Source organism: Gymnodraco acuticeps, unplaced genomic scaffold, assembly GCF_902827175.1.
Source record: "Gymnodraco acuticeps unplaced genomic scaffold, fGymAcu1.1, whole genome shotgun sequence".
Classification (NCBI taxonomy): Eukaryota; Metazoa; Chordata; class Actinopteri; order Perciformes; family Bathydraconidae; genus Gymnodraco; species Gymnodraco acuticeps.
This window is the reverse complement of record NW_022992289.1, coordinates 278,189-291,568: the sequence shown is the minus strand read 5'-3', so window position 1 is coordinate 291,568 and position 13,380 is coordinate 278,189. Positions and strand designations below refer to the sequence as shown.

At 44.4% G+C, this 13,380-nt stretch overlaps 1 protein-coding gene across 6 annotated transcripts in view; it reads left to right on the top strand.

Annotated features, from left to right (window-relative positions):
• Positions 1-13,380, top strand: part of LOC117540860 (piezo-type mechanosensitive ion channel component 2) — a 111,831-nt gene that overhangs the window by 75,238 nt on the left and 23,213 nt on the right. For all 6 annotated transcript variants that reach the window (XM_034207762.1, XM_034207764.1, XM_034207763.1 and 3 more), the window contains 6 exons: positions 720-963; positions 2,077-2,194; positions 4,661-4,811; positions 9,573-9,662; positions 10,371-10,492; positions 11,839-11,907. In XM_034207762.1, the coding sequence (XP_034063653.1) occupies positions 720-963; positions 2,077-2,194; positions 4,661-4,811; positions 9,573-9,662; positions 10,371-10,492; positions 11,839-11,907 (794 nt within the window). The remainder of the gene's footprint in view (positions 1-719; positions 964-2,076; positions 2,195-4,660; positions 4,812-9,572; positions 9,663-10,370; positions 10,493-11,838; positions 11,908-13,380) is intronic.

Below are 13,380 nucleotides of genomic sequence, written 5' to 3'. Positions count from 1 at the left end.
TCATCGATCAGACTCTTACCGGAGTCCTGACCCTAAGCAGTACCCTAAGTGTGATTGATGGGAGGATTATGCTCACAGCAACACAATGAACTGGAATACTGTTTCAAATGGTATGATGTGGTATTGGCAATTTAGCTCAGATGGCCAGGGTCCATGTTGTTTATTTTTAACCCCGTGTAAAATTCAGCTCATAAACTTTGGTCAATCTCAAGTTAATTTAATTCAACATTAAACAATAAAGTCACAATAATAGGGCGGAACAATTACTTAGAATTGTACCGAAAACGCAAATAAAGTTGCATAAAATAAAAAAAGTGATGTAACATCCAATATAAACAGCACAAATGCAGCTAAATTAAAGTAGCTGAATAGTAAACACAGTACATTTATTGCCTCTTAAAATGCTGCAATAATAAAAATCTAATTTAGGCTATGATTCTATGTATCAGGTGTGACTGCAGCGTTGAATTTTGGGTAGCTGTTTTGGAATAATGTGTTTCCTAATGTTGATATGGCACGAATGCAGCCGGCTAGTTAGCTCTGTACTTTACGTCTCGTTCACTTAAGCCAGATCACTTCTAGGAATTAGAGTAATAAAACAAACAATGACATTTCTCTGACATTTAGACCTGGCAACGTATCTGAAAAATAATCTATATATTGAATCTGTCATTTTGTTGAAACAGTGCTGACATAATGGTTTTTCCACTGTCCTCTAGGTCGTACCTGGACATGCTGAAGGTCATCATGTTCAGCTACCTGTTCTGGTTCGTGCTCACCATCATCTTCATCACGGGGACGACGCGCATCAGCGTCTTCTGCATGGGCTACCTGGTGGCCTGCTTCTACTTCCTGCTCTTTGGTGGAGAGCTGCTGCTCAAACCAATCAAAAAGATCCTCCACTACTGGGACTTCCTGATCGCCTACAACATCTTTGTCATCACCATGAAGAACGTGTTGTCTGTGAGTAGACCATCAAGAGTTGTATATCAGGAACATTTCAATTATTGCAGGAACGTAATCAAAATAACTATATCATTTTCTAACCAGGCATTGAAACAAACCAACAGAAACACAAGTATAACTATAGAAACATTGGTGTAGTTAAGTTCCAGTTTAAACACAATTGAGGTTTTTCATCCCTTATGTCTCATTGGTAGAGCTGTAACTCATTTGCAGACCAGTCATCAGCGTTTCCGCCAGGGGGTGTCTTGCCGTCATTTGACGCCCTTATTCAGCTCGGGACGCCCTGAACTCGAGCCGAGGGCGTCCAAAAATATTAATAATTCGAGAGAAGATCGAGAGTTTTTATCGCTTGAAATAACGAAACGGAAAAAGGACATCCCTCTGTTGGAAGGGCAAAGGAGTTTGGTGGGATTCTTTTCGGAGTATTGAAGATCGTTTCCCCGACATCGGCGGTGCCTGCTACAGGACAACACGGAACGTGCGCGATTTGGATGCGATGAGCGGTGCTAGTGGAGCACGCGCGTGAGCTGCGAGCACCAGAGCCTCGCAGCGGCGATACTGAGGCTCCGTGGTAAACTGTGGTAACATGAAGAGCCGTTTGGGAGCCGAAACAGCCAGCGCTTTAAGAGAGCCGAGCCAAATGATCCGGCTCACTAATGTAAAAAGACAGTATCTATAAGGGACGTCTCAAGTCAAAATTCAAGCACCCCCCCTCCACCTCCGCTCTCGGGGTGGACGCCCTCTCAGCCCTGATCTGGCGGAAACACTGCCAGTCATACAAAATTGTTACGGACATACATAAAGTTGAACATTTGGTTTAAAATGAACGATTCTTGGCAATTGACATCAATACAAATTCTTTCAAGAGAGAATCGTCCACCTCTTCACATCATATATTCAAATCATACATACCGTTCATATGAGGTGATACAATATTATGATTTTAAAACTTCCTATTTCATGAATTTAGAAGAAAATCACATTAGTTTAAACTTCTTCTCAGTATTTTAAGATAGAGTTCACATCAGAGATGATACTTAAGATATGAAGATGTAATATATAAGATAATGTATTGCATTCAGGTTTATAATGAAGGGTTTTTGTTCGTAGATCCTGGCTTGTGGCTACATCAACTCTCTGATTAAGGACCGCTGCTGGTTGATCCAGTTGTTCAGTCTGGCCTGCACCATCAAGGAATACAACATCGACATCATCCAAGCAAACGATGGTGAGTGGAGTGGACACAACAGCTTACTTATTTTTACATCGACAAAACACTGTACAAGAAGGTGATAAAAGTCCCTTCAATAGGTGGTAACTGCTAGTCATACATTATTATCATTATTATTATAAGATTGTGTTTCACAAAAAGAAAAAAAAAGAAAAAATTAAACCACAGCCTTGTTTATTTATCAGTCCTTTCTTTCAGGGCCATTTTAGTTCAATGCATCTTTGTGTCAATTCATTTTACAGTAAATACACAACAAAGCCACAAAACAGATTCATCAACTATCAGAAAATAAGGGTCTACATCAGTGGTTCTCAAACTTTTTCTGTCAGGTCCCCCCTTTGGAGAAAAAGAAAAGTCGGGCCCCCCCAACACAAATAGTCACGTAATGGGCCAAGTTAACATTTATTAAAATACATCAATATGAACGTGAGCATTCCTTTGCTAGAACAGTGATAATAAAACAATGCTCCATAAGTCTGTGTGCTCAACAAAATAAATACATAATACTTTGTGCAATCCCTTTGCTAGAACAATAAGTTATACTTTGCCGCTTTGCAATCTGTGCAAACAAATGAAAAGAAAGAAAATGCTGATATTTGGCAAAAAAGTGTGTCTTATCACAGGTAAGTAAAGTAAGTAAAACTTTATTTATACAGCACCCTTCTCAACACGGATGTACAAAGTGCTTTACAGTACACAGGACACAATTCAAAGTACAACTATAAAATGTAGAATAAAAGGCATAAAACAGCAGCAGGTAATACATAGGATAAAACACCAATAAAAAAAGACAGCCACTAACTCACCTCCTCCGACGAGGACGGACGAGACGTGGCTGCAATGAGCCTGTGTTGCACTGCATATTTCTTCAAAACGGGGTTGCAGGCTCAGTGGCGGCGCCAGAGATTTTCTTTTGGGGGTGCTGTGGGGTAGCTTGACGTTTCATTACATTACATTACATTGCATTTAGCTGACGCTTTTATCCAAAGCGACTTACAATAAGTACATTCGACCAGGAAGACACAACCTTGAAGAAAACAGAATCATATAAGTACATCAGGTTTCATAGAGCCAAACATTTCAAGTGCTACTCAACTGGCTTTAGGTAAGCCAGTCCTTTATTAGTATACAAGTGCTTTGTTAATAAATCTATTGCTCGAAGTGGAGTCGAAAGAGATGAGTTTTCAGTCTGCGCCGGAAGATGTGCAAGCTATCTGCCGTCCTGATGTCAATGGGGAGCTCATTCCACCATTTTGGAGCCAGGACAGCAAACCCACGTGTTTTTGCTGATGGGAACTTGGGTCCCCCTCGCAGCGAGGGTGCAGCGAGTCGTTTGGCTGATGCAGAGCGTAGTGCACACGCTGGGGTGTACGGTTTAACCATGACCTGGATGTACGAAGGGCCAGATCCATTCGCAGCATGGTAAGCAAGTACCAGTGTCTTGAAGTGGATTCTAGCAGTTACCGGAAGCCAGTGAAGGGAGCGGAGGAGCGGAGTGGTGTGGGAACATTTAGGAAGGTTGAAGACCAGACGAGCCGCTGCATTCTGGATGAGCTGCAGAGGTCGGATGGCACATGCAGGTAGACCAGCCAGGAGGGAGTTGCAGTAGTCTAGGCGTGAGATGACGAGAGCCTGGACCAGAACCTGAGTCGCTTTCTGAGTCAGCTGGGGACGTATCTTCCTGATGTTGTAAAGCGTGTATCTGCAGCAACGGGTTGTAGCAGCGATGTTTGCAGTGAAGGACAGGTTGTTATCTAGGGTCACGCCCAGATTCCTTGCAGTCTGAGTCGGGGAAACAACTGAGGTGCCGATGTTGATTGTTAGGTCAAGAGTGGGACAATCTTTTCCCGGGAGGAAGAGCAGCTCAGTCTTGTCAAGGTTGAGCTTGAGGTGATGATCAGACATCCACTGAGAGATGTCAGCTAGACAAGCAGAGATGCGTGCAACGACCTGGGTCTCTGAGCGGGGAAAGAGATTTTCTTTTGGGGGTGCTGTGGGGTAGCTTGACGTTTCATAGAGGGTGCTCAAACATTTAGGGTTTCCCATTAATGTACCGGTCGGGGGCGCGCCCCCCACTTTGAGAAACACTGGTCTACATCAACACCCTTGAGAATTTAAACTCATATTATGATTTAAAGGTCTGTAAGAAAAATGTTATGTTTAAAAAAATGTATAAAGAAAGCGTAGTTAGACAGTATGAAGTTGACTTTTGATTGTGTTTCAGTATTTGTAAGCAACTGTGACTGAAAGAATATTGCTTTTATTTTACTTTTTTATGGTTATTTCTTTTTTTTCTGTTCTTTTTTTTAAGAAGGGGCCGGTAAAAGAACATTTTCTTCTCCCTTCTCCTTTCCACCATGCGCTATAAAAAATACACAGTATAAGTGTACATGTTTTGTTTTAAAATAACTGCCATGTGTGGAATAAACTAATAAAGCCATATTTTCACCATGTTATCATCAGAGTATAAGTGTGAGCTGCCCAGCAACGAGGCGGGGATCATCTGGGACAGCATCTGCTTCGCCTTCCTGCTGCTACAGAGACGAGTCTTCATGAGCTACTACTTCCTGCACGTGGTGGCCGACATCAGGGCGTCGCAGATCCTCGCCTGCAGGTACACAGATCAGCTGAACCATCCCCATGCAAAGAGATGCTCTGACTGCAAAGGCATTGTTTTGAAATCATGAAGACACAAGCACTTGAAAGGTCACCTATTATGCAAAATCCACTTGTTCAAGTCTTTTATACATCACCATGTGTCCCCTCTGTGTGAAGAGATTCTGAACGTTTCAGGAAAAAAGATTCGCTCACTTTTTGTCCTGATCCATTTATATAAAAACCTGTCTGAAAATGATCAGATTTTGGCCACTTTAGGATGTCATAACGATTTGTTGGCTTGTGTAACCATTAGCCAATCACCAACCAAGGTAACCCCCCCCCCCCACCTTATCACCTGAATCTCCTCCTAGAGCACCATTGTGTTCTTTTTAACCAAATATCTCTCAGAGGGGCGTGGGGAGGGGCTCCTTATTTTCATCTGAAGTAACTGAAGTTACCTACTGTAACTCCAGCTTCTATGAGTATTGGCGTAGCCCTCTAAGGCTATCGCTATTGGGTAATCCCCTGCGCACCCGCGCAGCACTGAAACACTTGTAGTCCACGCCCACCCGCGAGGTGGGCCCCACCCGCGAGGTGGGCCCCACCCTCGGGCTCCCTTCCGGTATAAATAGGAAGGAGGCCCGACAATCTGCTCCCACACAAAACAACTTTTCTTCAGCTATTCGTGGAGCCAGTGGGGCCCAGCACTTAGAGGGCTACGCCAATACTCATAGAAGCTGGAGTTACAGTAGTATTTCGTATATCGCTATTGGGTTAAGGGCGAAGCATGATGTCTGCGCCTGATGTCTGCGCCCCACTGAGTCCGCCCGGCACTAGAAGCACAGACACACCTGCTCAGATAGTAACCCAGCCTATTGCGCCATGCGAGTGGCGCATCACCGTCCCTGGAATATAGCAAAACATGAATATTCTCCATGAGGGTACGAAGGCTGGGAACAATACATACCTGCCGCTGTGAAAAAGTAGAGACAAAGGTCACACTTTGCCCAGTGATAAAAACAGGGGGAACAGCAGCTCTCTGTGTGCAGACAGGCAGGAGAGAGGCGCACAGCTGGATCCCTGACGTCACTCACTCTGACAAGACACTCAGTACAGGGTGTGTCAGAGAGGAATGGGAGACATCCCTCAAATACAATTGAATAATGAACAGGGGGAAGACCAAGATGCAGCAGTGCAAATGTCTTCCACTGACATTCCTCCGTGCAAAGCCGTGGAGGAGGAACATTCCTCTGGTGGAGTGCGCACTGATGTTCTCCGGGGGATCCACCCCAGAGGAGACATACATGCCTGCGACACAGCCTCACACAGCCAATGTGACAGCCGTTGTGCAGACAGAGGCTGCCCCATCGAGCGCTCTCTATAATGCACATAGCAGGACAGCGCGCACAGGACAGAGGAGATGAGACGCGGCTTCTTCCTCCGACCTGTGAGGAGGGGGAAAGAAGCCATCCAGGGTGATCACTCTCGACCTAAAAGAGCTTGTGATGACCTTTGGCATAAAAGCCGGGTTAGGGCGTAAAACAGCTGAACTGCCATCTCCTTGGGTCCGGAGACATGACGGAGCCACAGGGAGAGCAGACAAATCACTCACCCTTTTCTCTGATAGAGCCAAAAGTTATACTACTTTGGCTGACAACATTTTAAGGGGAACCTGGTCCAAGGTTCAAATGGGGCTTTGCTTTAGTGCGCGCAACACCAAAGCCAAATCCCACTGAGGCGCCAGTGCGCGTGACACAGGACTGAGTCTCCGTACTCCTCGCATAAAACAGCTGCTGCGTTCTTCGAGCCCCTCGATTCAATTCGCCGGGAATATACATTGCTCTGATGGAGAGCAACGTGTGTGTGCGCGCCCAGAACAGCAGCCGCCTGGCTGCGTTCAGAAGCTGCGCAGATCGTACTCCTCCCTGGCGATTGAGGTAGGCTGCCGTGGCCTGTTGTCTGTGCAAATCAACACATGTTTGATTGTACAGCAACGGGGCGAAGTGCTGGAATACTTCCCAATGGAGAGCAGCTCCAGCACATTTACCTCTGACGCACGGGGTCGATGCGCAGGCGAATTAACCACCTCTGGAGACTCCTCCTGTGGGGGAGACCCAGGGGTATCACCACGTGACCAGCTGACGTCATGCTGAGCAGCTGTATCACGGAGAGGGCTGTCACCACGCTGCGGGGTGTGACACGCTGGAGGAGAGCTGTCAGTTTCTCCACTCTCTGCCGCGAGAACCGCGCTCTCATGCTGGCTGAGTTTAATTCCACTCCCAGATAAATGATTGTCTGAGAGGGAAGAGGACAGATCTTCTTCCAATGTATGAAAAAACCCAGGCTTTGACAGATGCGATACGAGATGTAACGTCTGTAAAGCAACTTCCTCCCTGGAGCGAGCCAGCAATAGCAGGTCGTCCAGATAAAACCACACTCTCATCCCTCCTCTGTGTAGTGGCTCCAGCCTTCTCTACACACCTTGAACATGTGCGAGGAGCCAGGGAATATCTGAACGGCAGACGATTGTCTGGTCTGATATTCCCTGAAATGAGAAACGCATGGGATTTCCTGTGTTTCGGGATGATGGGTACATGGAAGTATATGTGCATGCTTCAGGTTTATGGAAGTGAACCAGTCGTCCTGGTGAACACATTCCAGCACCTGTTTGATCGTCAGCATTCTGGGACAGAGGAATGCCGCGAGCTCTGCAGTTTATAAACCAATAGGTTAAAAACAGCAGGCTTCTGCAACAAATGAACCACCTCTGGGGTCTCCCCCTGTTGGAAGAGACCCAGGGGGATCCCATGCTGGCGAATGTCGTCCGCCTGTTCCGCGGCCGTCTTCATGGACTCCACCATGGCGTGGAACTGGGGTCCGAACAGCTCGTCCGGGCTGATTGGAGCGTCCGGGTAGCACTTTTCTGGCCGTCTCCGTAACAGACGCCTGCTGCAGCCAGAGGTGGCGCTGGATCTGTGTCACCCACGTGGAAATCCTCGCCTGGGAGACAGCGACGGACGCGCACAGAGTGAGCGCCGTGCTGGCCGCCTTGCTGATCTCCTCTGCCTCGTCAGCGGCCAAGGTGGTGGACCACTCTACCAGCGTCACCACCGAGTTAGAGAGCACACTGGTGCACCCGGTCGGCCTGGCGGGCGACATACTGGTCTCTGGGGGCAATCAACGTAGGGCGCTCAACGTAGGACGCTCAACGTAGGACGCTCAACGTAGGGCGCCGTCCGGCGATTATGTTGGCCTGTCTTACCCCAAAACACGCCGTCAGGCTCTGCTCCAGAGAAGGGGTGGCTGGGAAACCAGCATCTGCGAACCCCTCCACCTTGGTGAGGGGAACAAATGTGGCCACCGGAGCCTTCAGGGTCCTCGAGTTTGCCTCCGCCCCCTCCTGGAACCTCCTGATGGCCGGGAAGCGTGGCCAGATCGGGTCACTCCTGACCGTCTGCACCCGCGAAAAAACTCCGGTCATGTCTTCCGGAGCACACCTCTCCTGAGCTGGGGGAACGGGGAGATCTCTGCAGGCGGCCACCTTGTGTATGATCTCCGGCAGTTCCCCTAGGATGCCACCTATCGCCGGTAGCACTGTGGTGACGGAGAAGGGGAAAGCATGTTCGGCCGCCAAGCTGGCACCCTGCTCCGACTCTGTCTCCCCCGTCCGGGGGAGAGGAGGGAGGGGAGAACCGAACGGTGAACCATGGAGGGAGGCGGGGCAGGAGTTATCGGACTCCTGCCCGGCACTCGGCCCCAGGGACACGAGGCCCCCGTCCGCGGGCTCGTAAGCCTGGACGGGCCAATCGTCCTCCTCGGCCGCAGCAGCGAGAGCGTCCGCTCTCCGCTTCCTGTCGCCCGAGGGGAGACAGGCACAGTGTGTGCATGCTACCTGCTGGTTTAGAGCCGCGTACGCGTGCTCTGACCCCGGACAGGATTCGCATACCATAACTCATTATGAACCCAGAGCCACATGAGGGACAATCTCTAACACAATTGTTACTCATGTTTACTCTGCAAATGAAGTGTCTCTTGTGCTTCAGTAACGGGGTGCTGAAGAAAAGAGGGAGCAGATTGTCGGGCCTCCTTCCTATTTATACCGGAAGGGAGCCCGAGGGTGGGGCCCACCTTGCGGGTGGGGCCCACCTTGCGGGTGGGGCCCACCTTGCGGGTGGGCGTGGACTACAAGTGTTTCAGTGCTGCGCGGGTGCGCAGGGGATTACCCAATAGCGATAGCCTTAGAGGACGAAGCCATATACGAAATAGAACGGACAGAGAATCAGCACTTTTGAAACGGGGCTGAAACAGAGGGGATTATGGGATGCTGCAATGATCTGTTTGGTGTTTGGAGCCAAACACTTCAGAGACATGTTTTGTATATATCTGAGACCTATAATATATCTGATGAAAAACAGGGAACCTTTAAGGCTTAGTGCTTGAAATGTTTATCCAGACAACAAGTAAAGATGGACAGAGTTAATGACTGAGAAGAAAAGAGTGTGTGTGGTTGTATCAAGAAATAGGACAAATTCAGTTTAGTGTCAGTATAGTCAGAAGATATACTAGCCTTTTTGTGTTTGCACAATAGAAACTAATGAGGGACATGCAGGAGAAAGAAAGGTGCCGTTCTTGTATTAAAATGTAACTTGGCTCCTTGTATGACTGTCTTCCCCAGTACAGCTTCTTCTTCTTCTTTTTATTGGTTAGTAAATACTAAAGAAGGATCAAACGTAGACTCTCTGACAGTGGATGTTTTGAACGTTTGTGTGTTTGACAGAGGGGCGGAGCTCTTCCAAGCTACGATCGTGAAGGCGGTGAGAGCCCGACTGGAGGAGGAGCGCAAATCTGTGGAGCAGCTGAAGAGACAGTGAGACTCCAAATAATTCATTTATTCACAATTTCACTTATTGTAATATGTTTGTATCTTTTCACACTTGATAAGAAAATGTACATTTACATAACTTCTTGAATACCCTAATCCACATTGTTTTAGTCTCTCTTTTGGTGCTTTTGAACTTTTATAAGCAACAATTACTCAAAATTGTAGCTTATAGTGTATTTGTAAGGAACTACTACAGGCTTTTCTTAAAAATTGATTAAATGCATTGTTGTTCTATGGGATTTGTTGAATATAAGAAAACAAAGAATATAGTTACACGATAACTAAGTGATAACATCAGGCACGGTAACATCTAGTTCCTGACTTTGAATATATTTGATGAGTCTCCATTTAGCCCATAAGTAAGTAGACATGATTCAGAAGGCCATTTAAAACCGGCTCTGTATTAAAAGCAACTCCTGGCTCGCTCATTACTGTTTCCAGGAAGCCATCGCTCAGTATATCATACAATGTAAAGTCAATGTATTTCCACCACTTACACTTACCTCAGGATTTACTCATAAGCCCTGATAATAACATCCACTCACCCGCTCTAATGAGCACTCCACTGTTTCATAACGTACACTCATTTCTATACACGAAGCCCAGAGATGTTTACGGTCAGTCTGTTAGTGTGGGTGATGTTTCTCTGTGTCGATACTTCGTGTCTCTTCACTGCCTCTCTGATCTAATCAGGATGGAGCGCATTAAGGTGAGGCAGCAAAAGTTTAAGAGGGGCAAGGAGAGGATGCTGAGCATGGCGCAGGAGTCTGGAGAAGGACAGACCCTCTTCCAGCCCGAGGAGGAGGAAGATGACGGTATGACGAAGGCTGCCAAGCGCCTCGGTGCAGGCAGTGTTAGCAGAATGTGTTGAGGCAGTGGTGGAAGAAGTTCCAGATAGTTTACTTCAGGAAAAGTAGAAATACCATGGTCATTATATACTAATAATACTATATTATTGTGTTTTTATTGTAATCATGTACTTTGTTTGGATACCTTTAGATACTTACTAGGTAGTTTAGTCATTCAAAACAACATCATAATATATATTGTATACAGTTTATAGACAAGTTTATCATTTGATTTGAGTGTAAACAATAACTAGTAACTATAAGTCAATTCAATTAAGTGGAATACAAAGCATGATTATTTTTTAATGACATTAAGTGCAATATAAGTATAAATTAAATGTTAAAAGCCAATTTTAGATACTTAAGTATAAGTAGCAAAAAACGTTATTAAGAATATGTCAAATATATGCATCCGATTAACGTTCTTTTATAATAAATATTTACTTGTCAGTGTCAAATGAATGTAGTGAAATTAAAAGCATACGAATGTTCATTAAAATTATAGTTCAATAGAAGAGTAAAGACTCATAAGATTTTTACACTCAATTACACTTAAAGGTGGGGTAGGTAATTCACTTCAGAGACACTTTTTGTCATATTCCATGGAATGCTCTTAACATCCCGATAGCAATGAATATATTAAATGCTTTGACAATAGATACATAAAAAAATGTCATCTCTGGAAGCGCTGTAAAAAGCACGACCAATCATCTGAGCCGGCCCGGCTATAATAATTGGATGGCCTACCTGCCTGTCAGCCTTCCATCTGGGCACAAACTTATCTCGTGCCCTCATTGGTCATGTGGGCGTTCGTGTGTGTTGGAGGAGGGGCTCTGTAAGGAAGTCTGAAGGAAGGGGCAGATTTTTTTCGGCTGTGTATTTTCAAATTCTAGCGCACTCGAGCTGGTTTCTTCATTCTTACCTACCCTACCTTTAATAGTAATTATATGTGTTAAATACATTTTGTGAAGTAAAAAGTACAATATTACTTCTGAAATTTTGTGAAATAGAAGTATGTCAAAAATTGAAATACCTAAGTACAAGTATGTCAAAAATGTTCCCTATGTACATAATTTAAGTAAATATACTTAATTATATTCCACCACTGTGTTATTTCTTTTTGATTAGTCATCAAGACAGATCTCATTAATGCCTTAATCTCATTCATTCATTCATATATGTTGTGTTTGCATTAGTATTTGATCTTAAAAAAGAACAGAGCAGCTTACTGCAGAACAAAGAAATGCCTTGAAGTTTGCTCAAGAATGAATTTTCTTATGAAATGTTGTATTGATGTATTTGTGAAATTTTAGGAGCACAGCGAGCGAAAGCCAAGACCAAAAAAAAGCAGTGGTGGAGGCCGTGGGTTGACCATGCTTCCAGTAGGTTGACCCCCAACCCTCTTTTTTCTCTTCCTCCACTCTGATTGGCCCTTGTGTCCTTGACCAGAACGCTGAGGATTCCCATACTGCCCCGGGGCCCTGAAGGCACCATCAGACATGCAGACTTTAGTCCTTTTCTGTCTCTATTTAAGGGCCCTTTTTAAAATAGATCATATTATATTAGAATAGAGAGCATCACTGGGGATACGCATACATCCAGTAATAATCATCTTTATTTGTATAGCACCTGCCATACAACAAGTGCAGTCCAAAGTGCTTCACAGAACATTGATATCACACAGAATACAGTTATCAGTAAAATACATAAAAACAAACTAATAATAGCATAGAGTAGACATATAAAAAATACATTTAGATTGAACGATGAAATTGGGCATTAAAAGGAGGATAGTGCGACTTCAACACACAATAGCTCATAGACATTATTTTTACTTTACAAAACAAATATTTACAATTTAAAAAAAACTATTAAAAATAGACATTAACAGCTGATGCTTCATTTAAAGATGAATTTAAAAGCTTAAATTAAAAAAAAAAGGGGTATTAAACCGTGCCCTGTGGGACTCCGTTAACATTGTCGTAGCGCTTCCTATATGTCTATAATGCATTATTTACCTACTTATAAAACCTTATAATCTGCTAATAGCATTGTATAAGCACTCGTAAATCTTTACTATGCTTTATGCAACAATAATCATACCACGTTGTACAGCTTTTTTAATTACTTATAAGGGTACCATACTTTTTTTTTATTTGGCAAGGCTCATAGTGTATTATAATTCCAATAGTTGTAATACATTTGAATCTTTAGCATGCAGTTAAATCATATAACTCATAAGTATGTTATAATGCATTATATAAAAGGGCTTACAAAACGGGTAACTATAGGTCTGTTGTTAATAAGACTGATTAACACAGAACCTTAAAAAGTCTTTAAATAATTGAATTCATTTAGATTAAAATAAGGCTTTATGTGTTATTAAAATGTCCTGAATCTACTTTTTGAAAGTCTTAATCAAAGGTTGCATCGTTAAACATGAAACCATAACATAACATTTGTTGGTCTTAGATTTCATCCCGTAGCTATAGGAACCCTTTCCTCCCGTAGCTATAGAAACCCTTTCCTCCCGTAGCTATAGAAACCCTTTCCTCCCGTAGCTATAGAAACCCTTTCCTCCCATAGCTATAGGAACCCTTTCCTCCAGTAGCTATAGAAACCCTTTCCTCCCGTAGCTATAGGAACCCTTTCCTCCCGTAGCTATAGGAACCCTTTCCTCCAGTAGCTATAGAAACCCTTTCCTCCCGTAGCTATAGGAACCCTTTCCTCATGTTGTTTTATTTTGGGAGGGAAATTGAATTACTACCGGTTACTTCCTGTACACTACATGTGAAGAGGCACTTTGGATTTGAGACCTTATGTAAAACTGAGTGTCAGTAGCAGGGTTGCCTTAA